Source organism: Protobothrops mucrosquamatus, unplaced genomic scaffold (assembly GCF_001527695.2).
Source record: "Protobothrops mucrosquamatus isolate PMUCROS unplaced genomic scaffold, P.Mucros_1.0 scaffold18, whole genome shotgun sequence".
NCBI classification, from domain to species: domain Eukaryota; kingdom Metazoa; phylum Chordata; class Lepidosauria; order Squamata; family Viperidae; genus Protobothrops; species Protobothrops mucrosquamatus.
Window position 1 is genome coordinate 212,414 of NW_015386403.1, and position 26,893 is coordinate 239,306.

Genomic DNA, 26,893 nt, shown 5'->3' on the forward strand with positions numbered 1-26,893 from the left:
TGCTGCTTTTTTTCTCTCTCCCTCTCCTGCCCAAACTGCCTCCTTTTATAGGCTCTCCTGTCTCCGCCCACTCCTCCTTTCTCATGGGGGAGGGTGAGCCAGAAGTGAGCCTGGGGCCTTTGCAGCTCCAGAAGACTCTCTCACTGTAAGTCATTGCCTGTGCTGGCTCTTTCCCTCCCCCACTACACTTGGCTAGGCAGGGCTGCGTACCACCTGCCACTCATTAATGTATCACAAGTGGTATGCGTACCACCGGTTGAAAAGCCCTGGTCTAGTTTATATGTAACACTAGTTCCTTGCACTCAGTGCTTTGATATATTTTCTTTGACACAGTCAGGTGGGAGTCAGGTGGCATATCTGGATCAACAGTGGAGTTCCTCAAACTTCTGATTCTGACTTCAATCTGCCTTCCTTGCACTCAGCCTGAGAAGTGGCTCAGTTCATAACCTCCATGGCAGCTATGTCATAGATCCAAACCAGAATAGTGGTCACATACAAGATCTAATATTCTCATTGGAGCAATGTCAACGTGACCTGTGGGGGAATCTAAAAATATCCTTGAGACTCTTTTACACCACCCGCCTCTGCAGAGAGACCAGATCCACCCAAATGGTCTGTCCCCAGAAGGAACTGGGGGATATCCTGGAGGATTTGCTGCACAATTTGCTGTCGAAGAGTTGGAACAGCCTGGAATGAAAAGGCCCCTGTGACTCTGGACAAGACTACGCCTACGTGATCTCTCTTGACCCTTCACTCCCATTGTTTCCCATGGTTCATAGAGGACCTAAGAGTTCTGAAACTATTTAAGAGAATGCCACTGGAGATGAGGATGAGTCTGCTATTAAGATCTAAAAAGAGTTGTAGTGGCACAGTGGTTAGAATGCAGTATTGCAGGCTACCTCTACCCAGTCACGAGTCTGATCCTAATGGGCTCAGTAAAATGAGGACAGAGATTGCTGATATTGTAACGCACTCAGTGCTGTAAAACAGGGGTCCCCAACCCCCGTGCTGTAGACCAGTACTGGTCCATGGCCTACTAGGAACTGGGCTGCACAGCTGGAGGTGAGCAGTAGGTGAGTGAAACTGCACATGTGCAGAATCTAAGTTACATGCTCTCCCCTGTCAGTGGAAAAATTGTCTTCCATGAAACTGATTCCTGGTAACAAAAAAGTTGGGGACTGCTGCTATAAAACACTATAGAGTGATATATAAGTCTAAGTGCTATTGCTAATTCTGCAACAAAATGAAAAAACAATACTTCTCTGCTTTTATTTCATCTCCTTGGCCCTGTTCCGAATTGCAGAATCCCTCTTAGGCCAGTAGGGGGAGGGGCTTGAACAATCATCCCCAAGACATCTCCAAATCTATCACATAAAACCACTCAAGGTTTGTTCCCAGTTGAAATCTTTCTGTGGTGCAGATCCTCATGAGGTGTAGGGAGTCATCTTGCCTAGTAATTTGGGGAAGTGGAAGGGTCCCCTGTGCTGTCAATTCAACTACCTCTCCATTCGATCCTTGTACCTCTGGGCTGATGAAAGCCTCAGGACAGTGACCACCAGGTGAGTTCATGCAGTGATAAATTTTTCACTGTGAGAAGGGATATTCCTAGAATTTTTTAAAGAGGCTCTGGTTTGTCCTCTCCTTAAGAAACTATCACCTGACCTCCCCTGGCTGGACGATTTTTGTCGTTTCCCATTTTCCTTTTTTAGAGAAAACGGTAGAAAAGGTGGTTGCTTGGCAGCTCCAGAGAGTATGAAAAGGATTTCCTGGACTTCTTTCAAGGCTTGGATTCAGGCCTAGCTATGAGACAGAGACTTATGGATGGTCTCTAGTGAGAGCGAAATGAGAGTAATGCAACCATTCTCATCATTCTTGATCTTTCAGTGGCCTTTGATAGCATCAACCATGGTATTCTTTTGGTCAGCTTTATGAGTTGAATGCTGGATGGCACAGCTTTAAACTGGTTCAGTCCTTTTATTTGAGGCTGGTCACAATTGGTATTGATATGGAGTGAAATCCAACCCGACTGCTCACTTGCAGCATTCCATAAGATTTATACTCTTTTCTCCTATTTCAGGACTTTTCAACCTTTTCACCCATTGTACCACTTTTAGAATACGGCAACATCCAAGTACCACCAGTCGCCTAGCAAGGTGTCAAAAACTTGATGACCAAAAAAAATGAAAAAAGTGATAAAGTACAGGTAGTTCTCGACTTACAACAGTTCGCTTAGTGACTCTTAGAAGTTACAATGGCACTGAAAAAAGTGCCCCCCAAGCCATAGCCGAGCAAGACACTTGCCTGCCCTCCGGCGGCGCTCTTCCTCCGAGGTTTTCATTGTTGTGAGCATTTCTGTTGAGGATTGGCAGTGGGGGTGGGGTGGGGGTGCTTGGTTTTTATTCCCCCCGTCTGCTGGGTGATTGCAGCCGGTTTTGGTCATTTCACATGACCCTGGATCACTGACCGTCATAAATATGAATCAGTTGCCAAGCATATGAATATAAATCACAAGACCCTGGAGATGCTGCAACATTCCAGCCGATCGGCGTTTCTTCTGGGCTCAGCAGAAGCACCAGGATCAGCGCCGAGCTCCAGCTGGAGCCTGGCACTGATTCTGGCGCTTCCACTGACAGCCCCGAATAAGCGCCAATCAGCTGGAAAGTGGCATTGATCCTGGGGCTTCCGCTGAGCCCTGACAGCCCTGCAGCTCCAGCCATCTCTCGCTCAGGCTTGTGCGGTGCTGCCACCAGTTCAGCCCATTCCTCTCCCCCGCTACCACTTTTCTAGGATGGTCGCGTACCACCTGCCAGGTGCCAATGTACCACAGGTGGTACCCGTACCACTGGTTGAAAAGCTCTGTCCTATTTAACATCTACACAAAGTAGCTGAGTTGAAATATCATCAACATGCCAATGACACTCAACTCTACATCTCTATAAACAAGTGATGCTGTCTCTGCTCTCTCGCAATGCGTGGATGAGAGACAACAGATTACAAATGAACCCTGGCAAGACTGAGTACCTTTGGGTACGTGGAGATTGTCATGTCTGGTACTGGACAGGATTGCACTTCCCTGTTCAGATCCAGTTTGCAACTTGGGGTTCTTCTGGATTCACATCTCCTGCTTGAAGAGCAGGTAGAAGACACGACTATAAGAATTTTGCACAGCTCCAGTCTGTGCACCAGCTGCGACCTTTCCTGGATTATGACTCCCTGCGCTCAGTTACTCAAGCCCTAGTCATGTCGTTTGGACTATTGAAATGCACTCTATATGGGTTTGAAATCCACTTGGAAGCTTCAATTAGTGCAAAGTGTGACAGTGAGAGCAGTATTTGGGACCATCTAGGATGGCTCATATTACACTTCTGCTCCACAATCTACACTGGCTACCCATCTGCTTCCAAGTGCAATTCAAGATATTGGTTATGACTTTTAAAACTCTTAATGGCATAGGTCCAGGCTATCTGATGAAATATGTTGTCCCACTACAACTATCCCATTCCACTCTGGCCAGCAGATCCCATCAGTCAAAGAACTTTATCAGGATCCAGAAGAAGAGCCTTTTCTGCTGCAACAACCACCATTTGGAACACCGGTCTGTGGACCAATACTGGGCTGTGGCATGCCAGCAACCAGTCCGCAGAAACAAGCAAAGCCCCATCAGTGAGATGCAGGCAGCATACAAAACCACGCATCCTCTCCACAGGACCGATCCCTGGTGCCCAAAAGGTTAGGGACCTCTGCTCTAGGGTAAGATCTGCCCCCAACCTCCTATCACTCCGTAAGAGTCCAAAGGTCTGGCTCTGCAAATCTGCCTGGCTGAGGAATTCTGGGAGTTGAAATGAACTTCAACTTGTGAAAAGTCATAAAAGGGCCAGGTTTGAAGACCCCTGCTCTAGATCGACAGCAGACTCCACCTCCCTCCCTCTGCTCCCCAATGTCCAACTTTTTTACTAGTCATATTGATTTATTTTCTTTGTTTTCTTTTTCCTTCTTTTCTTTTTCTATTCTTTTACTTTCATTTTGTTAAAACTTTCTTTTCATGTCTTTATTTATGGTTGTGAGCCTCTTAGTATATTCCATGGCAATATATGCGGCAAATTTGTATTTATTACAAGAATTCTGAAGAAAGCAACAATAATCTAGCAGATTATGCAAACCTAAACACTGTATGATGTATTTTTATTTCAACTTACGTCACCAGGATCTAATGCAATAGACAAAACTGGAAATATGTATACAAAAATGAAATAAATAACATCCATGTTATATTGTGCATAGGCTTCCTTCTATTCTGAGACAAAACTGACCTCAACATTTTTTTTAGGGCAAACACATGTAGACTGTAACTGCATCACTGAAGATGACAGCAAATATAAAAATTTCTTTGCTGCCATCTGCTGGTTGCCCAGTTTTTTGCAGTTCACATGATCACCCTAATTTTATTGGTTACCAAATACAAAGTATTGGCTGAACCTCATAGGATACCTTTAATGGTACATGTCTGGCAATGTCCAAGATAACAGACTGTATGTTTACATTGTACTATTGCATGTATAGCCAGTGCAACTGTCCTCATTTAAATCAGATCTTAAGGCTCTAGGCTGCCAATTCCTTATTTTTCAGAATGTCTTGCAACCATTTACAGTACTATTAAAACTGATTTAATAAAAATATCTCAGGGCAATTGTTCATTAATAGCAATAGCAATAAGACTTTTATACTGCTTCACAGTATAAAAGCAGTTTACAGAGTCAGCATATTGTCCCCAACAATCTGGGTCCTCATTTTACCAACCTTGGAAGGCTGAATCAACCTTGAGCCAGTGAGGATCGAACTCATGAATTAGCCTGCAATCACTGTGCCTCCACGGCTCCTTGGTATTTTAAATACATAAAATTATTGAAATTTTATCAATTACTAAGGATGTATAAAATAACCCATGAACAAGTTGTCCCCAATAGTACACTGAATTCTAAACGTGTGCTCAATCCATGAAGAAGTGGAAGAGAGAATGCTTAAAAACCCAAGCATACCAATAACAGATGTGCGTGTGTAAATATTTTTTGTATTATTAATTAGCAGTGTTGATAATCATTGGTATATATCTATAATGAGGAAACAACATACGGTTTACCCTACTTTCTTCGTAAGTGCTATTCCACCATCATGGCTAAAGAAGACTACTGGTTCTTCCCAACAAAGATAGATGTTAGTGCACCATACTAATGGACTAGACCAGGGGTCCCCAACCTGTGGGTCGTGGCTTAGTTGCAACCGGGACACGTGAGTGGCAGGCTGGCGCAGCCCGACTCACAAGAGCAGTGAGCAACCCCATTCATACAAGCGCCGAATGCTACTCTTACAAATGAAGCTATGCGTATACACACACTTGCCTCTCACACAAAATCATCCCTCTCTCCTCCCCCACGTGCCCGGCCACCAACTTGAAAAGGTTGGGCAATGCTGAACTAGACAGAAGATAGAAACTGTATTTCAGTCATTGACCAATAAAAATATATTCAATGAAATGAACAGTAGCAAACTATCCCGAACAACATGAATTATTGGCAACTATTTGTGAGTGAAGTTTATACATAATGTAATAAAACTTTATTATGTTTACACTAATAAATATTCCTTGATTGTTTAACATATCATAAAAACTATAAGAGACCCCGAAATTTAAATAAGTGGGGTAATCAACTAGTGGCAAATGTCCCTGTAAAACTGGCAGTATAAGCCAGTATAAGCTGTGGTTTATATAGTATCCATATCACATGGGCAGTGTCAAGTTTCATATGGGGTTTTCCTCTACTTCCCTTTCAAGCCAGCTGTGGGAGGAGTATTAAAGTAAAGTAAAGATACTCATTGCTAATTAGAATCAAAAACACTAATAACACAATTGGCATATTTTAGGCACTTAAGCTGTGCTTTAACTTGTGGTCAAAGACATATTTTTTCTTGGATATCAATAGTTTACTTGGATACTGTTCCAGGATCTCTACCTGTAGTCATTACAGAGTGATAACAGTAATGCCCTGAACAGAGAATATATTAATCTTCCACATAAACATCACTGATATTATGATGCATGTCTTCGTAAGAGGAAAAAAACCCCATAGGTGAGACACAGGACAATGGTTATGGACTATAATTGTGATCATGTGACTGAGGAACACTGCAAAAGTCATAAAAGGGTTATTTATTTGTTTATGCACTGTTGTAACTTTGCAAGTTGGTGATCTGTATTTTGTAATCAAATTGGCCTCAGGATAAGTGCCAAGAAATCGAAGATTATAAATCTGAGACCCCCTGCACAGATAAGGAAAATCACACTTGGATCATAGCAACTTGAGGAAGTAGAAAGCTTTACCTCTTTGGATAGTATAACTGTCCGAAATGAAGATGCACGGATAGGCATCAGAGCCACATTGGAAAAGCAACAGCTATTTTCCAGAGTATGAATAAAAACTGGTCGTTGTCTATATCACTGAAACATAAATGCTGTTTGCTTGCCTCTATAGCAATCCCGACAGACATTTATGCCAGTAAGACGCGGAAGGCGACAGCGAGTATAACAACAGACCTGATGTCTTCCAACGAAGATGCCTTCATCAAATCCTAAAGATTTACTATTTTGACCATATTACTAACAAATTACATAACATTATTGCATGCAGAAGATTCCAACTTGCAGGTTATATTCCCCATATGGAGAACAATTGAATCCCCAAGATGGCAATGAGATGGACACTCCCTGTCCCGATGCCAAATATCCAAGAGGATGCCCTCAAAATACATGGCAAAGAACGTTCATGGAAGACTTAAAAGACTCTAAACATCACATGGGAAGATGCTAAAGTACTCACCCAAAATAAAAAAATGCTGGAGATCCCTTGTTGCCCAATATGCTACGTAGCATGGAAGGATCTGATACTAATGCTAATGCAACTTCAAACAAATGGTCACTAAACAAATGGTCAATAAATGTACAAGTAATCCTCAACTTACAACCATTCATTTAGTGATTATTCAAAGTTACAACAGCATTGGAAAAATTTATGACTGTTTTTCACATTTATAACCATTGCAGCATACCCATGGTCAAATAATCAAAATTTGGGAATTGGGAACTGCCATGTATTTATCAGTTGCACTATCCCGAGTCATATGATCACCATTTTTAACATTCTTAGCCAGCTTCTGACAAACAAAATCTATGGGGGGAATCTAGATTCACTTAATGACCACGATTCACTTAATTGATCTGTTTATCAATAGTAGCAAAAAGGTCGTAAAATGAGGCATAACTCGCTTAAAAACTGCCTCACCTAGGAATGGAAATTTTGGGCTCAGTTGTGGTTGTAAGTTCCTGTAATGGTATGTGGGAATGACTTTGGAACATCAGATAAAGAGATACTGCCTAGGAAATACTCAGATAAAAGGGAACACAGCCCACAGCTGCACAGCAGACAAAGCAAGAGGGTAAGGAGGGACCTTTCTTAGGTTATCATGTTATAAAAGCGATGGTGACAGAATTATACTTTCAGATTTGCAAGATTCTGTAAATGAAGCTTTAGCATAAAGTAGAATTAATTTATCTGTTGGTCTTTCCTATTCCTATATAGGCTGACATCAATCTTGGAATCCGATAATATAATTCTCCTGCAATCACCTTTACAGCTTGATAACTTAGGGAGCGTCCTTCCTGAGCCACTTGCTCCATCCATTATGCAGTTACGACAGGGGTCCCAATCCCTGGACCGCTACCAGTCCAGGGCCTGTTGGGAACCAGGCCACGCAAGTGGTGGTGGGCAAAGCTTCATTTGCGCATGTGCAGAAGGTAGGTTGCATGTGCAAAACCATCCCTTCCCCCACCGCTGCTGTTGGTCTATAGCAGTGATGGCGAACCTTTTAGAGATTGAGTGCCCAAACCGCAACCCAAACCCCACTTATTTATTGCGAAGTGCCAGGGCCGCATCACCATTGTGGTGCTCTGAGGGGGGGCAGGGAGGCTCCTCTCAGTGCTGCCTCTGGCACTCAAAACCCGGGGGCACAAAAATGGGCCACCGTGCTGCAAGGTGCAAAAACGGCCACCGCCATGCCGCGGAACAATGGTTGGTGACCTCTGCTCTACCACCTGGAGCTTGCTAGTGAGCCGCTTCGCCTCCTTTGTGCTGGGCGGGGCTCCTGCTCCGGGTGCCAGTGGTGGCCTGATGGACCCGCTGCTTGTGGCGGTGGCGCGCGTGCCAACAGAGAGGGCTCTGAGTGCCGCCTCTGGCATGTGTGCCATAGGTTCGCCACCACTGGTCTATAGAACAAAAAAGGTTGGGGACTGCTAAGCTATGAGTTACGGTCCTCTTACTGATCATTCCCTAGGCAGCATCTCTGTGTCTGGTTTCTCAAGGTCATTTCCACATACCATTATTGTACTGTAAGATACAGCAGATTATAAAATTATCTGTAGTTAACTGTGTCTTATTTAAGAACTTTCTCTAAAATTTGTCACATGGATTTTTAAAAATACCTAAAAAATTCATAGGGAATAAAAGAGCCCAAAACCATTTGAAAATTACACAAGTAATACAATAAGCCTGTGACAGAGATACAATTAAGCATAATTTATTTACCTTGACATGAATTACAGATTCATAAGCATAAATGATTAAATTTGAAATTTTAACATTTCTCACCTCCAATTGTACTTTCTTGGAATTCATGAAACTGGCCTTTAACAAAGCGAAGCACCAGACTTGATTTGCCAACTGCAGATTCACCAAGAAGAACTAACTTGAACTGACATATCTTATTCCCAGCATTGGGCCCATTGGGTCTAGTTGCTCCTCGGTTGGCCATGTCCAAACTAAAAAGGAGTCCCTTGTTTCAGATTCTTAAAAAAAAAGATTCCAGGAGGCAAACCCCAATGTGCCTTCACCTCAAGGCAGCCTGTAATATAAAATAGCATTCACATTTTAGAAAAGATCATGGGCACAGTCATACTAAAACTTACAGTCATAAATAGGATGCCCTGATTTTCAAAACACTATATATGTTTTACAGCAGGTTAACCAGTAATGAATTACAGCAAATCAAATTTATATACAGTATTTATATATATAACAGGTTCAGGGAAATACAGTTGGACACTGAACTGTATTTCCACCAATATCTCCAAAGAATTAATATTAAAGACTTCAAAGTACTATAATACACAATGCAAAATAATTTATCTCTGAATGGTAATGTTAATCATAATCTGTTTATACTAAAAGCTTTACAAAATGTGAATAAAGTTAGTAACAAGCAATGGTACAACTCAAAGAGCCAAATAAATATTTGCTTCAGAAATTACATCAATTATTTTGATTAATACTTTTCTACTCTTATACAGAGGAAATACTTTGAGTCCCTCATTCACAATATTCTACTCTGAAGATTTGTAAACTACTGGTATGTATTCACGGACATTTTTTAAACAAAGGGAAAGATTAGTTGGCCATAGTAATTTAACCTGATAAATTTTGTCATTACCAGGACCACATCTATTTTAAATCTGCTAGTCCAAGACAGGATTATGCCTAGAACTGAAAACAATAATGAAGAAATATGACTTTAGCTCTAGTTATACAGATATCTCAGCAGTGCAGTGGCCATAAGAGATGCCAGTAAAATAGCCAATCTTCATTTAGCAACTACTTTATTTAGCAATTGTTTACAAATATGACAGTAATGAACAGTAGTAAAATATCATTATCTGATCAACGCATGCACTTACAATCAAATTTCTGCACCTAAAAACACACACTGAAGTGAAAGCAACTTGGGCATTGCTACCCAAGAGAATTAATTAAACTTCTGAGCTGTCCATCTAGCCCACGGGTCGGCAACCCGTGGCTCCAGAGCCACGTGCAGCTCTTTGAGCCATCTCCTGTGGCTCCAGAGCCTCCTCCGCCATTTGCAGAGACAGAGACAGGGAAACACTTGCGCTTCCCTTCTCTTTCTCTCTCTCTCTCTCATGCAGACTTGCCCCCTTGTGGAGCTCCTGATTGGCCCTGCTCCCAGGTGCCCCGCCCCCTAGGAGAAGGGGCCAGGAAGTCCCTTTCCTAGGCTAGTCCTGTCCGAGGCTCACGTGGCCATGGAGCCGCGTAGGGAAGCCCCGGGATCCCCGCTGGGAGAGGCCTGTCGGAGCCTCCGCTGAGCAGCCCAGCCCTTCCACAAGCCATAGCCCCGAGGGAGAGCAGCCCCTGAGATCCCCAGCCGGCACACCATTGGCCAAGCAGCAGCAGAGCTGGAGGGTCAATGGTGGGGGGGAGGGGGCTCTGAGTCCGCGGATCACTGCCGCGAAGTGGCCATGGGGCAGGCTGCGTGCCCATGGCTTACTTGTATCAGGAGGAGGGGCTGGCAGGGGCCGGTCAGGCAGAACAGCTGCAGCCTTGCGGCCAGTGCCAGTGGGCCGCGCGGCACCAGCCCCCCCAGCAGCCCGCCATGGCTACATCTCATGGGCGAAGGGCGAAGGGCGAGCCCAGGCAGCGTGGAGTCCCGGCTGGGGCGGCGACGGCTTCCTCGCCCTCCTCCTCCCCTTCTTCCTCCTGCTGCCCCCCGGGCGGCAGTCCCAGCTGGGGGGGCGGTGGCTTCCTCGCCCTCTTCCTCCCCTTTCTCCTGCTGCCCCCCTGGTTACTGCCCTCCCTGCAAGGTAGGCAAAGCTGCCCCTGGCCGCGATGTCGCCGGGAGCAGAGCCGTCCATACCAGAGCTGGATGGGGGGCATGTCTCGCCTCAGGCTCCACTCTTCAATCAAGTGCCCTGTTCTCCGCGTGTGTGTGCACGCGTGTGCGCATTCTGTGGCTCCCAGTTTTTCTTTTGTGAGGGAAATGGGTCCAAGTGGCTCTTTCACTGTTTCAGGTTGCCGACCCCTGATCTAGCCAGAGGCAACCCTGGATGGCTTACAAGCATTCAAATGCAATATAAAACATTAAAACACTAAATAAGGATCATAAATTTAAAATTCAATTAAAGAAATTAACAAGAAGAGAGAAGAGCAAAGTGCGCACAGGAAGAAAGTGGTGTTATCTACTCCATTAGTCAGCTCCAAAGTGACACATTCCCATTGGGGCTCCAGGCTAGTTTGCGCAGCCATGTCTTCAAGGCCTTCCAGAAGGCCAAAAGGATGGTAGAAGGCCTGATCCAGAGGGCAGTAGCCATAGCAGAAAAGATTCTTCTTCTAGACCAGTGGTGGCGAACTTGTGGCACGGGTGCCAGAAGTGGCACCCAGAGCCCTCTCTGTGGGCACGCACGCCGTTGCCCCAGTCCTAGGCCTTCAGCTGGGTTTTATAAAACCTTTTCGCTTTAGGCCTCCGCCATGTGCAAAAAAAAAAAGAAGGTTCAATCAGTCAATTTCAACTTCTCGCAGGGAAAAAAAAGTTGGAATTGATTGATTTAACTTTTTAGTCCCACCCAGTCTGCCATTACCACCGCAGCCACGCCCACCCAATGGGCCACGCCCACCCAATGGGCCACATCCACCCGGCACTCAATGATACATAAGTGGGTTTTGGGTTGCAGTTTGGGCACTCGGTCTCTAAAAGGTTTGTTATCACTGTTCTAGACCCTGCCAGTCAAAATTCCTTGGCTGACAGGGTCCGTAGCATGTCCCTACTAGTAGCATAGGGAGAGGGGCAGGCTAATTCCATCAAGGTTGAATTGGTTTCTCAGATAAGCTGGGTCCATGCCATGCAGGGCTTTAAAGGTGAAAACCAACACCTTGCATTGGACCTGAAGCAAAATGGCAGCCAGTGCAGCTTATGGAACAATAGTGTAACATGAGGCCCTCAGGCCCCCTTACACAGCTGCATTCTGCACTAGCTGAAGCTTATGGATGAGATAGCAACAACCAGAAATCTTTAGTCTCTCTCTCTCTTTCTGTCACATGTTTGCTAAGCAATCATTTACTGGAATAGATTGCAATAGCTAAACAAGAACTAGCTTTATTTACATTTGAAAGGAGGATTGGTTCACCTCTTTAATTCAGAACTAAAGTGCTCCTTATGTCTAGTTAATTCAATACCTAAATAAAACCCATTTTCCTCATTACTTTGTAGCTGAGAACAGTATGAAGTAGATAATAGAATGATGAAGACAAATCCCACTTCTCATATTCTCCTTTCATGAGTGACTGTCTCTAGTTTCCCTTTATATTACTCAAGACCTTTACTTTTTCCCATTTCAATCATTATGTATGGTTGACACATAGTGAAATTGTTGTGAACACCGAACATTTTTACAAATAGCAATTTTTAATGTAATTAGAGTGGGAAAATTAGTAAATATCTTAACAGAAAATAATCATATTAACTATTCATCGTTTCAATTAAAAAGATAAAATTTAGGCTTTATCCTGACTCTCACTACCCAGTATATAATTCAAAGGACAAGGATGGCTCTCAGTCCACATTCACTATCTTCAATGCTCACTCAAATCTTTAATTTATAAAATATAGTCATCTAAATAAATTATAATTTATATTATTACACAATGCCATAGGCAGAACTGGAATTTACTAATTCTCAGAAAATGAACCATGTTACAGCAAAACTTCAGTGCTGAGATTCTATAATTTTTAGAATATAGAAACAAAACTGAACTGGAAAACTATGGATGCCAAGCTCTTTTTCTTTTCACACCCAAATGTGCAGTTCAATTGAACTTCCTAAGCAGCAACATTGTGATTCAACTGTTGATTCAACAGTGCTGCCTCACTCAAGGTCTATTGCTGCTCCTATTCTACTCTTATTGGATGGATGGAAGGATAGTTAACTGGCAAAAGTTAAATAGTCTGCTACTGAACTTCTGTGGTATGGTCTCAGGTGTGGGTACCATGTTTTCCCGAAAGTAAGCCCTTCCCCGAAAGTAAGCCCCAGCTGCAGTAGGATTGTCAGCCAGATAGGGGGGTGTCCATCTGACATCTGGAGCGTTGGGAGCGCCTATGGGGGGGGAGAAAGACTTCTTCACCCCTCCTTACCTTTTCCCTGAGCGATTGCCGCTTGGCTCTTAAGAGTCCGCAGAAGGGGCTAAAAGGGAAGAAAGTAAGTCTGTTCTTCCCCGGATCGATTTCACAATCTGCTGCTGCCTGGCCAGCGCCAAGGCTGGGCCTGCTGCACCTGCTGCCCGGGCCGCTCTTCAGCTAGGTTGATAGGCAGTGGCAGGAATGGCTTCCTGCACAGGCCATGCAGCTGCTGCGCAACCTACCACTGCCCTGCCTGACCTCGGCTCTGGTGTGGGCCAAGCTCTCGACAATCCCCAGTCTCCACCCGCCCTGCCTGCTGGTCCTTCTGCTCCTGGGATACTTATTGGCCATGGCAGGTGTCAAGCAGATGCTGCTTCTGGCTTCGCGGAGGCTCTTTGTTCTCCTGGCAGCACTGCTCTTGGTTGCCCCCCCCACACTGTCAGTCTATCAAGACCCTTCGCCAATGGCCACCAGTGGAACCGCGCCACCCAGTCCTCCACCTTTGAGCTGCTGAGCGCCAGCCTGCACGCCTACTTGGTACTGCATGCGCCAGGCTACGGACTGAACCAGGTGCTCTTCAGGCCCTGGCGGGCGCTGCAACTCTCCTATCAGCTATGCACTTTTGACCTCTACCGGCTGCTGCCGCCCGCTCACCTTCCACCCAGCTGGCTGCTGCCGCCACCATGAAATGAGGCAAAACAGGTGGAGCTGCTTCCCTCTGCCTGCCAGACACCTGCTGAAGTCATGCAGGGCAAAATTGCCACACACCCCAGCCCAGATGCTCTTGCCTCTCCCAAGAAGTTTTTTCAATAACCTTTCAGCTGCATTACATTTCTCCGTTCGTTTCTCAGCCTTTGCCGCGTGTTTGTGGGACTAAAAAAAAAAGTTCAATCAGACTTTCCAACTTCGGAACATCTTTTTTTTCACGAGAAGTTGGAAGGTTTGATTGAACTTTTTTTTTTTTAGTCCCACAAACACAAGGCGAAGGCTGAGAAATGAACGGAGAAATGCAACAGAGAGGGCGGGACTCCTGTCGGCCCCTGCGCTCTCCACCTCCTGTACGTGAAAATAATAAGCCCTATCCCGAAGGCTTAGTACTTATTTCAGAGCCCAAAAGTTGTCTTGTACAACTCGCTGCTATTTTTTAAAAATTTAACAAATCTACTGCTACCAAATGTTACAACCTAATTTTAGCAGCCACCAATACCCCAAAGGACACATTGCCAAGTGCCTCCAAGCTTCACGAATCTTGTCAGTTCCAATACTATCACCAGCTGATTGGTTTGACAACTGTTCCTTTGTGGCCCACAATTATTTTTCAGGTATCAATGTACAAGCCGCTACAAGTTGTGGAATAGCCAAGAGTATTTGGATTCCAATGAAGCTATGCAAGATCCAATACAGTTCACTTTTTCAGCATTTAGTATTTTTGTTATTACAAGACCTAATTAATTACAATAGATATTATATGCATTTTGTAACTAAAAGCCAAATCTATTATAGAGGAATAATAATAGCGTATCTTTCTAAATACAATGATTTGCAATTTCTATCATTTATATTACATATGGTACTTATTTTGAGTGAACAAACTATATCTATTTTTAGGAAAAAGTTAGTTTTCATTTATCTCAAATTCCCATGATCATAATTTGTCACATTTATATCTCAATTTTCCCCATATATTTAAGGCAGTTAATGTCAGATCTCTTTGTTTTTATCCTTAGAAAAACTATGTTATCAATTGGCTTATGAGCATAGCAAATGAAGGTCACCTGGTGAGTTTTCCTAGCTGAGGGTGGACTCAAAATTTCCTCTCCTAGTTCTAGTCCAACACTTTAACTACTATGTTAGACTAAGTCTTCACACTAGCTTCTTGGCAGCTATGAATATCAAACAAAGATACTCTAATCTGAAACTCAGTCCTGTATTTTCTAATGTAACTTCCTAAATTACTCTAGTTTTCATTTTGTTTGACAAAATATGATTTTGCTGCCTATCTTTTCCCCAGACCTCCTTTCATTCATTGCTTAATAGCAAGTAAGCAAAATGACCATAATCTGGATATGTTGGCTTCCTCTCTGCCAAAAGCTAGTATTGAGAAAAAATAAATAATTACAGACTAACTACAGACCAATCAGCCTGTCAATAACTGGGAAGATCTTGGAAAATATAATCAAACAATGGATCTGCAAACATCTAAAAACAAACAAAGCTACTACTAAAAGCCAATATGGTTTGTCAGAAACAGATCATGCCAAACTTTATTGCATTCTTTGATAAAGTGTCTAAATTGGTGAATCAGCAAAATGCTGTGGACATAGTATACTTAGAATTCAGTAAGACATTTGGCAAAGTAGATCACAATCTACTTCTTTGTAAAATAGAAAAATGTAGAATAAACAGCTTCACTACCAGATGGATACATAATTGGCTGACCAAACACACTCAACATGTACTTCTTAATAGAACTACATTGACATGGGGGGAAGGTTCTGTGTTAGCCCCACTACTCCAACATCTTCATAAATGATTTAGATGAAGGGATAGAAAGGAAACTCATTAAATTTGTAGATGACACCAACCTAGGGGGAATAGCCAGCAGTTTAGAACAGGGCTTTTCAACTGGTGGTACACGTACCCCTAGCCAAGTGTAGCGGGGGAGGGAATGCGTTAAAGTGGTGCTGCGAAAGCCTCGAGATCAGCTGGAGCTGCAGGGGTCAGTAGAAGCGCCAGGATCTGCATGTGCGGCTGCATACCGATTGGAGAGAGAAGGAGGAGGGCAGAGAGAGAGAGAGAAGCAATAAAAGGAGCAGGTTTTGGCAGGAGAGGGAAAGGAAAAGAACACACAAAGAGAGAGGTTTTTGTTAACAAAGTGGTGAGTGAGAAAGCAATAGAGTGGCTTTTGCGAGCAACATGTGAGTGAAAGAGCGAGCGACAGGCTTTTGCAAGTAAAGGGTGAGAGAAAAAGGGAAAAGTGAGGGGGAGAAGGGAAAAAGAAAAGGCATTGACTTCTGACTTCCTGTTATAGTAGAAGGAAGCATTAACATTGAACCTCAACTTTTTACTTTTCCATAATATTATAAACTAACAATTTCTATAACAACAAATCTAACCACTAAAGCCCAAAATCCCCCCTTTTTTTAGTCATCAAGTTTTTGACACCTTGCTTAGCATTGGTGATACTTGAATAGTGTCATGTCCTAAAAGTGGTACAATCTGTGAAAAGGTTGAAAAGCCCTGGTTTAGGCTCAAGATCTAGGACACTGGGCCCTATCCAACAAAATGTGATGATAAAATTAATATTTTTACACTTCGGCAAGAAAAACTAAATGCAGAGTATAGAATTGGTGGTACTTGGCTCAATAGCATTAATTGTGAGAGGGATTTAGGGTCCTAGTGAACAATCATTTAAGTATAAGCCAGCAGTTGTACTGCAGCTGCCAAAAAAGCCAATGCAATCCTAGGTTGCTTTAACAGAGGAATAGTATCAAGATCACATGAAGTATTAGTACCACTATCTACTACTTTGGTAACACCACATATGGAATACTATGCCCAGTTCTGGTCACAATACAAAAAAAAAAACGTTAAGATCCTAGAAAGAGTACAGAGAAGAATGATGAAGATTAAGGGACCGGAGGCTACACATATGATAAACAGTTGTGTTTATTAGGTATGCCTCATCTAACAAAGAGAAAGACTAGAAGTGGCATGATAGCAGTCTTCCAATATTTGAGTGACTGTCACAGAGAGAATCAGTGGAGGGCAAGACAAGAAGTAATAGATGAAAGCATATCAAAGAGAGAGCCAACCTAGAATTAAGGAAAAATTTCCTGACAGTTAGCACAATTAATCAATGGAAGTTCTGGGTGTTCCATCACTGGGAGTTTTTAACATGATATTGAACAGCCATTTATCCAGAATGGTGTAGGGTCTCCTGATTAAACAGGGAGTTGGATCAGAAGACCTCTAAGGTGTCTTCCAACATGGTTATTTTGTAATTCTAATCACATATAACATGGGAATTTTTAATAACGGCAAGTTTTTAAAGAGAAATTCTATAGATTCATATATTGAAAACTATCTATTTTGAAAGAAGAAAGAAAAAATGTTTTCCCTTGGTATTAAGATTGAAAATATCTCTGGTTGCTTTTAAGAACATAGATATATTATCATGATCACGTAGACCATTGTTTGGCACTAAGCCTCCATCAAAGCACACTTTAAAGATAAGATCATGGAATACTATGGAATTTATTCCTTAGTAAACATGTATTGCAAATCCAGTTTAGCTGCTTAGTAATCACACAATTTACTCAGAACTTCACTGGATCATCAACTACTTCACGACCTGTTACATATTAATCAGTTCTTACTCAGCTCAACATCACTCTCCGTATCCTAGTTAAAATGAAACTGATACCACACTGCAAGTATGGGGGTAACATGACTCTGGTTGCTTCCCCAATTACAGTAATGACATTTTGCAATTTACAAGGCATTACATTGTTTTCTGAATCTCAGGATTTTTCTATAAAGGGAAACCGGAATCCATAAATATCTGACCACACCAGATTGGTTATTCTTGCTGTGTTAATATACATATAACTACTGCACAAAAGCTATTAAAGTTAGCGTGGAAAGTTAAGGATCTCTTAAATTACTATCTCACCCCTGAAAATAAATTACAAAAAAATAATTCTTAGATTTGTTATTTATGCTTCTAAATTGGAATTAAGGCCTCTGATGATCTTACTATTTAAAAAGTGTTGGTTTATTGATTCCTTCTTTATAAATGTTAAAAACAGGAGAAATAGATAATAATTAAATTGGATGTTTTAACCTCCTTTTTACACATTCTTCATAGGAATAATGTAACACTTAAAACACAAGTATTAAGAAATAATATATTATTCTAATATAAATGAACTATATCCATGTATCAGCAAACAAAATGCATTTTTATTTTTTCATTGCAATTACATATGTCTTTTTGAATAATGCAAACACAGAACTTCTTTGCCTGAAAAAAGATGCTGATGCTTTTAGACTCATCTTTTTAAAGCAATTCTTCAATGATTCCATGAAATCACATTTATTCAAGAAAAAAACACAGCTATTCTACAGACACACAGGTTGGATTTCTAATGGATAAATATAGCTAGGATTATATGGAATTATGTTTGCATATGTAAATTTTACTTGAAAACAAAAAATAAAAGCCGAAGTATAAATGAGGAAAAATAGTTTTAAAATTCGTAATAATAAACATTTTGTAAGATTACAAGCCGTTTAATCTAGATATAAAATACATTCATAAAGTTCTTTTTTAAAATTTAAAGAAGCCTATTTGTACCATCATTAAATGCATACAAAAGGCTCTTTAACTCCATTGCTAGTAAGTGCCACTCTTAAACATACTAAACTTATAGTTTCACTATCCTCTCCCCCCTCTCCCATCCCAAGAGCTACTTAGGACCAATTTCATTGGAACCGAACAAGCACGAACAATGGCCACTTTTACCATTTTAATTCTTCATAGAAAGGAAAAAAATTGAGACCTCTCTCCTGTCTTTTCATATTATTTTGTTTGGGATCCAGAAATAGAAGCAGGAACAGTGACAGAAGCAAGAATATGTATCTTGTCTTAGTAGTACCTTGGAAAAGAATTACATATTAATAAACTATTAGTCCTGTTTAAAAAACTAAATTTAGATAAAACCTTCATGGCAAAAAAAGCAGATTCTTATGAAATCAAAGTAAAATGGATCTGAAACAATATCTAATGAGCCACAAATTTTAAAGCAGAATTTAAATATTGCAGTATGTTTTGTTTTAGGATACTGATATTTCATAAAAAATAAAATCTGAATGTGCATTTTCAGATGTACATTTTTTAATAACTAATTTCATATAATCTGAGGTTAGAACTCTAATAAAAGGGGTGACTGACACTTTAAATTGCAAAATGCCCAAAAGTCTTATACCTTATCAAATTAACTTTTCATGTTTATATACTATTAATTCAAAATGAGATACTGTTAAGCATTTAGGAATAATGATACATAGGCATTAGTTAACTAATATAGCATATACTAAATCAACATAAGGGGCTCTTCAATTACACCTATCAAATAAATTCTTATGTGAAAAAATACAGTACATGAATTTGTGAGAAAGAAATGCTCTAATTTTAAGATTTGCACGCAAATATCAACATTATATGGCTATCTTATGCATAAGCACATTTCATCAATTCATGTCTCTTATTTTACTTCAATGCACCCAAATCTGAAGGACTCACAAAGCAAAATTTAACATAAACAGGGACTTTTATTTTTTAATAGTTCCTATATCAGCCACTATATTGACACTAGCCATTCACCAAAAAGGAAAAATTAACTAAATATCACCTTATCTTTAGACAGCATTTTTTAATTCACTGGAAATTATTTTCATTAGCATTATTTATCTGTTTTTACTTAGGAACAAATTACACTGTGCCTAAAAGTACCACTAAATCCTTAATTTCAAACTGAATTTCTAACATCAAGTATTTTATTCAGATGCAGTTATAAATTTGAATAAGATTGGTTTAAAACGTTATAAAAATGGACTATGAGTATTTAACATTCATTTTACTGCTAAATAAATTTTCCAGATCATTTTACAAAATATTAACTTACAATTATTACATCAATAGAAGAGATGTCTTCTCCTGGTTTTACTCCATTCATACAAAAATAAAAAACAAGGTAAAAAGTAAAACCTACAGATTAATAATTAGGTAGGTACTTATAAAAAGAATTTAATACAGAATGAAAATAGTAATTTGCCAATTTTAAACAGAAATACAGCATACTCTGAAATATAGTAATATAACCTGAAATCAATATTCTTACCTGAAATTCTTATTTGGTAGAAGTTAAAATATTCACCTTCTAATCTACTACAGAAGTTAATATCAATGCACTAATAATTAGAGATTATCAATGAAAGAAAGAGTCCTTTTTAAAAAAAAAAAGAATTAAATAAAACCTTCCCTTTTCTGTCGTTTAAATCTCACATCAGTTCCACAGGCCAAGTAATTAAAAAAAACCAAATGAACTCAAACGTCGAATCAGCGAGCAACATTCCTGTAATATCTCTCTACTTGTGTATAAATCCATGTCACACTTAGTACATCCTTGCTGCAAAGGATGTAGGAAGCCCACGTCACGAATCTCCTATACGGCATTTTGCATACCTACAACTCTTTTAACCTCCCTCATCAAAGAGAAATTACATTATAAGAGCCCCAAGATAAGTAGATGCCAGTAACTTTCCTTGGCTTCCGCATTTCATTCCCTCTTCGAAAAGATGCCCTCCCTGCATTCCAAAAATCCCTTCTGCCCCAAGACATCGCCTTTCCCCGTGTTATTTCTCCTGCAGCCCTGCCCCAGGAATAAGAGGAAGTGGGAGAATTGGGGGCGCCATTTTGAGGGTGAAAGGGAAAACGGCTCAGTTCTCGGTGTTTGCCGCATCTCCTTCCACTTCCACGCCGATCTGAGGCATCGTGGACGACGCTCAAACCCAAAAAAGAAAAAGAAAAGGGGAGCGAGTGCATCGCAGGCGATTTTGTTCGGACCACGGGCGGTTCCCCTCCCCCATTAGATCCGGCTTTGATGTATCGTTACCTGGCTGTGACAGAAAGCCAGAGCCTCTTCGCCAGTTCCGTTCCCCTTGAGAAAAAGAAAGGCTGACGCCGAACTCCCGGGAAACGGGGCTCTTCCGTGTCTCACGATGGGGTAAACGCGGCCTCCAACTTCCGTCTTTCCCTCCTCCTTCACTCCCGAACCAAAACACAAACACGTAACTTCCTCTAACCGTGGCCACCTCCTCTTGCCACGTCACCGCTCCCCCCCACCGTCCTCATACCATTTCCGTTTGCACAATCACGTGCTAGTTGAGACGGAGTTACAGATCGAGACCGTAAAGAAGGGCGTTTTCTGTGAAGCAGCCCAGCTCGCGCTGAGCATTGTGGGAGGCTAGAAGGCTCGTTAGAAGAGTGTTTGCGTCTCTTGTAGGATGTGGTCGACTGAGCTAGTGCAGAATTTTCACAAGGAGCCTTTCCGCGCGTCAACATTGATATTTCAGAGCTTGAAATAGTTATTGATTTGATTTATATGGCCACCCGTCTCAACTGTGTGAAATTACTGTAATTGGTTGTTACGAGCCACCCAGAGTCACTGGTGAGTTGGGCAGCATAGAAGTTTAATAAATAATAACCTGTCTGGACAATTTACAATAATCTAAACACACAATCAAAATAAAATACATATAAACCAGTACAAATGAAATTAAGAAAATCCATAGCCAGGGTCTAAAAACAAATCCACACTCAACAGATCCAGTAAGTGAGCTCTGCTTCCAGATCTTCACGCCTGGTGTTACAAAAATGGAAAGGTATTAGGGTCATGAACAATTTTATCTGGGAGATGTATGATATTCCATAGGGCTTTTTAAAGGGTTCATATAAAATGGTTATCAATCATTGTGATCACTTAACTACAACTCAGACTGGAAGTAGACTAAGTCTACTGAGTGTATCCTTTTTGCAGATTTTGAAAGAATGGAATTGGTAATGGTATTTTGGACTAGTTCTCTCAGAATAATCAAAAATAAAAAGGGGTAGGAAGTGGGAGGGAGGGAGGGAAGGGTTGTTGCTCATTTGCTATCAATTGAGGCAAAACAACGCCATTATAGTACAGAGGAGTCCATTGATGCAACTAATTTAAAACAAGAGAAACATGGATGAATACAAATCCCCTAGACTAGAGATTTGCATAATGAGTTGTATTAGTGCTCATGGAGATTCTATATATTAGTGATGGCGAACCTTTTAGAGACCGAGTGCCCAAACTGCAACCCAAAACCCATTTATGTATCACCGGGTGCCAGGTGGCATGGCCCACTGGGTGGGTGTGGCCCACTGAGTGGGCATGGCTACAGTAGCATGGGGGCAGGGTGGGCATGACCACCTCACTGTTGCTCCTGGAGAGGGATGCCTGTGGGGGCCAGGCAGGGTTGGGGGAGATTCAGGGGGTCTCTGGCAGGTGGGGTAGTGGGCAGATGGCTCATCCTGCAGGGAGAGATGAGATGAGGGAGGGAGCAGAGCAGGGGTGAAATTGCCGTGGGGCAAGGCGGGGCTGGTTGCAGACAAAGGGGGGCTCCGGTGAGGAGGTAGAAGAGGGTTTAAGCAAGCTTAGCAACTGGAGTGGGGAATCCCCCCAAAACAAACGTGCTTCATGGGTAACTTCAAAGCACGACAGAAGAGACCAAAACCTGCTGCAACCACCCAGCAGATGAGAGGGAATAAAAACCAAACAGCCCCCCCCCCCCGCCAATCCTCAACAGAAATGCTCACAACAAAAGCCTCGGACAGGGGGAAGAGTGCGGGCAGGTGGGTGTCTTGCTCAGCTGATGGCTTGGGGAGGGGGGCAGCTACACCCCCTCCCAAAGGCTCCCCTCGCGAAAGCAGGATGAAAACTCCAAAAAGTGACAAGGAAAAAAAGTTAAAACAGAAGAGTGTCTCAGAACACCTATATTAGCAGATGCAACTGATATAAAATCTGGATGAAGAATGGTCAATAAAGCATTCTTGGTTGTCTATTTTATCTTTCCTAATAAGCTATAACCAACTTCCTATCTTCACTTTGCAAAACCTGCGGGTCCCATGCCATTCCACATACCTGCAAAAAAGCAGCTGCAATCGAAGTATGCTAACTTTGAAATGTGGCACCACTGATTTAACTGCTGTCACACTACAAGTACAGTTGGAGTTTACAGTACTAGTTTATCCAGCATGTTATTTATTTTATCTTTCTTCTTCTTATACAAAACTACACCTTCTATACACAGAATGGAGAGTTATTGTCGATTTCTTGTCCAGTTTTAGTTTCCCTCTGCATCTGATTGTCTTTAGAGAATGGGAAGAAGTAGGTAAAAATTACAAAAGCTACAGTAGTGTCTGATGAATGCAAAAACACACATAAACATGCAGGCATTTTCTTTTGTTGTTGTTGACAATACATGGTTTTTATAATATGTTGAAAAAATATGTGGAGTAAGGGCAGTTACCCATCAATCCTTGTAAACGGTGCTGTGTGTCTTCCTGAATCTCCGATGGAACAACAAATGTTTCCATGCAAGATAAAAATAAAGAATATGTGTGCTTGCTCATGCATGCACACACTTTGTGACAATAAGGTCTGAGCCTGCATAAATGGTTGACAACTTGTTGCTATTTGTGTACAAATACAGGTATGAAAAGGGAATTGATGAGGAATGAAATAGGATGAAAAGAACAAAGGTGCAGAAAGGAAATTTGGTGACAAGTGAAAAGAAGGGAGGGAGGAGAGTTGGGGAAAGAGGGATACATTTAAGATAATGGGGCATTCACAAAAGAGGGAATGTTATGGAGATAATTTTGCGAATGCTATGGAGATACAGCATGTTACAGGAATGGAAGAAGGCTATGTTGGATAGAAAGAGTAAAAAAAAGCTTACTAGGGCCTCCACTTTAGAACCGCAACATGCAAGACTTCCAATAATACAGTTTAAAATGAAGTATTTCAGATTCGCACGACCCACCCATCCCTTTTTCAGCAAATGGTACAGTCACCTGTTTGGAAGCCCAGTGCAACCAAGACAAGCGCATTCCACGCCGATAGGCCAAAAAAAAAGGTCCAACAGGCCTCCATGGCCATGGATCCAGGCTCCGTAGGCTTGGAAAAGTCCTCCAGAGACTGGATCTGGCTGCTGGGGGGGGACAAAACCGCTCCATGGCCATGGATCTGGGCTCTGGAGGCCTGGAAAGTCCTCCGGAGCCTGGATCGGGCCATTGGGGGGGTTGCAAAATCACTCTGCAGGCATACCTGGACTCGCGCTGGCAGCTTCTGTTCAAAAAAAGATGCTGGAATGCTGTTCCGTGTGTTGTATGACAAAAAAGCCCTGCCTCCATCATCCGGCCCAGATCTGCCCATCTTTTGCAGCTGCTCCCTGACTTCCAGTGCAGAGAGAAAGAGAGCGAGAGTGCTGGCGTACATGGAGAGGTGGAGGGAAGCAGCCTGGCCCCGCATCCCTCTGGGGCGATGGCGCGTGCGCCCTCAGGGACAGTTCTGTGTGCCGCCTGTGGCTATATATCATACCAAGATTGTAGTTGCTAGGATTGGTCAGGAATATATAGAATCAGATCCCATCAACTAATTCTCAATATGTTAGGAAGGATTTTTCACACCAGAAAAAAACTTTTTTTACTAGACTCCGGGAAAACTCATAAACTACCACTATAAATACAGAATAAAAGAATAACAGAGGAATCTTGGAAGGGACCTTGGAGGTCAACTAGTCCATCCTCTTGCATAAGCAGGAGACCCTATACCATTTCAGACAAATGGTTGTCCAATCTCTTCTTGAAAGTCTCCAGTGTTGGGGCACCCAAAACCTCTGAAGGCAAGCTATTCCACTGGTTGCTTGTAAATATTCATAAAAAACAAACAAATAACATAGGTTCTTACATAAATAAAGCAGAACTTGCATAAGCCTGAAGTCTACCTATGCTGATAATACCAAAACATAATGGACTGGATAATTACTTATGCGCAAGTCAGAATATCCCTGCTTTCTTTTCTAAAACTGATTTATCCTGTTGCTTTTGATCATGTACTTGAAAGTATATGTATTATATTTAAAGGAAGTTTAAATAGATGTAAAAGATTATTTGTGATTCAATACCCCTCCCCTTCAATGTAGTTCTTACCATAATTTATTTTAAAATACTTTACCTTTAAAGGCAACATTATCCGGAAGAGGAGAATCTGTGTATCACAAAGTATATTTATTTGAGATATTCAGAAGCGCATTTACGCTTCATTTTACAATTTGCAGACAGTATACTATCCACGTTTTGTAGTATTTATTTTAAATTAATGTAACTTATATAAAACTCTGAAAAGGAAAAGAGTTCAAATAGTTAACATCATGCTGTGTTAAGTACTTCCTGTAAATAATTAACAGTAATACAGTGACAAGTACTGTAGCTTCTGTGATAATAATAGACTGGCATCTTGTTCTATTGAACATCAGGAACAGTGATGTCATAATTGTTTGATTATATGCCATTAAGTCAGTGTTGGCTCTTAGTGACTACAGAGATAAACCTCCTCTAAAATGTGTCTCTTTAGATTTCTCATCAATGTATCTTAATCTGAATTTCTGAGTTTGATGTCTTCATAGATGTTGTAATATTGTTTCTTGTCTCTTCTAATAACTTTCTGAAATTCTTTGTTAAGATTTTCATATTATTTGCCTTTGGTTTCTCTTAATAATATTCATGACTTGTTCTGACATCCAGTTTGCTTATCTTCTACCTTATAGAACTCAGTTCTCAAAACAGTCCCAGTAATCTTAGGAGACAATTCAGGAATCAATTGTAGAGCTGTGGACAATCAATATATGAAAATAAAGCGGTAATGAAATCTCTAAGGTCTTTACTTTCGTAGCCCATTTTATAATCTTAAAATTTACAAAGATAGAGCCTGAGGTTCATAATTCACACTAAACACTTCTTCTACAATTAATTTGCAGGACTGCCATTATCTTCACTTTTTTAAAATGAAAGCAAGCCAGCTTCCCTTATTTCTTCCCCTTTTTGTTTGGTATCGATCTGTTTCTATCTCCAGAATAGAAACTGAATTATGTACTGTTTAATTGAAAAGCAGAACTGGCAGCCTATTTAAATACCTGCAAGATATTAATGGTTGATTCACATAGCTTTAATTATTGTTTACATTCTCAAGATTAGAAGAATGAATTTTGGCTGGAAAACTGCTGTCCCCACAAAATTCTTCTTATTGTGCCTTCTTTCTGAATGAGCTAAGTTAGGTCAGGAATTCCTCAACAGATGGCACATTTAAGCGGCCTATTTAAATATTTAAGCGGCCTATTTAAATATTTATTTTTAATTATTCTCTTAAATTTTGTATTTTGTATTTGTATCAAACTGTTTTTAAACTGGCTGTAAGCCGCCCTGAGTCCTCCGGGAGAAGGGCGGGGTATAAATATAATAAATCAAATCAATCAAATCACATTGGAAGACTGAATAGACGGGGCCAGCAAAGTAGCTGTTGATTCCTCATTATATGGTTCCTTCAGTTGTCAATCTCAAAAACTGGTGGAAAATTGGTCTCATTACTTGCTGTTGTTGCCCTTTGCTGTCTCTCATCTCTTAGTTTATAGCACTTGGAGAGCAGCACAGCCTAGAGCAGGGGTAGGCAACCTCGGCTCTTTTATGACTCATGGACTTCAACTCCCAGAATTCCTGAGTCAGCATAGCTGGAGTTGAAGTCCACGAGTCATAAAAGAGCCGAGGTTGCCTACCCCTGGCCTAGAGTGTTCTGTGTTCTGGTGATGACATTACGTTTTGTGGATCAGGGTAGCTATTTGGAGAGTGCTGTTGTGAGATCCTGCTGTTGCCTGCTGGCAAAGACTTTATCAAATGGTTGTTTTGGGGTAGTTATTGTCCAATCCAAAAGACAAAGGGTCAGGAGACAATCTGCTTCTTCCAGTAGTCAAAATAGAAATAATAATTAAGGTATAGAGTCCTGCACTAAGATAGGAGAAAGCAACAAGCAATGCACTTCTGCAGATAATTATTCACCTAGTAACCTAACTTCCTGACAGATTATGGCATTATTTAGTTAAATTATGGTATAATTCTCTGATTTGGCTATAGCTAATCAATAGCAGCCGGCACCAAGATACAGAGGCTTTTGTAAAGACATGTCCCCAAGAAGTTTTAAGCTGTCATCTCAGTAGTGGGATATGGAGTAGTGGGATATGGTGG

At 41.3% G+C, this 26,893-nt stretch overlaps 1 protein-coding gene across 2 annotated transcripts in view; it reads right to left on the reverse strand.

The window, feature by feature from the left end:
• Positions 1–20,833, reverse strand: part of RAB5A (RAB5A, member RAS oncogene family) — a 31,508-nt gene extending 10,675 nt beyond the window's left edge. Inside the window, exons 1-2 of one of the 2 annotated variants that reach the window (XM_015810738.2) lie at positions 20,685–20,833; positions 8,697–8,949 (exon numbers count right to left, since the gene is read on the reverse strand). In XM_015810738.2, the coding sequence (XP_015666224.1) occupies positions 8,697–8,859 (163 nt within the window). In that variant the 5' untranslated portion in view covers positions 8,860–8,949; positions 20,685–20,833. Of the gene's footprint in view, positions 1–8,696; positions 8,950–19,694; positions 19,720–20,684 lie in introns of those variants that run through there. The other variant, XM_015810739.2, reaches the window with a different exon arrangement.
• Between the last annotated feature and the right edge of the window lie 6,060 nt (positions 20,834–26,893).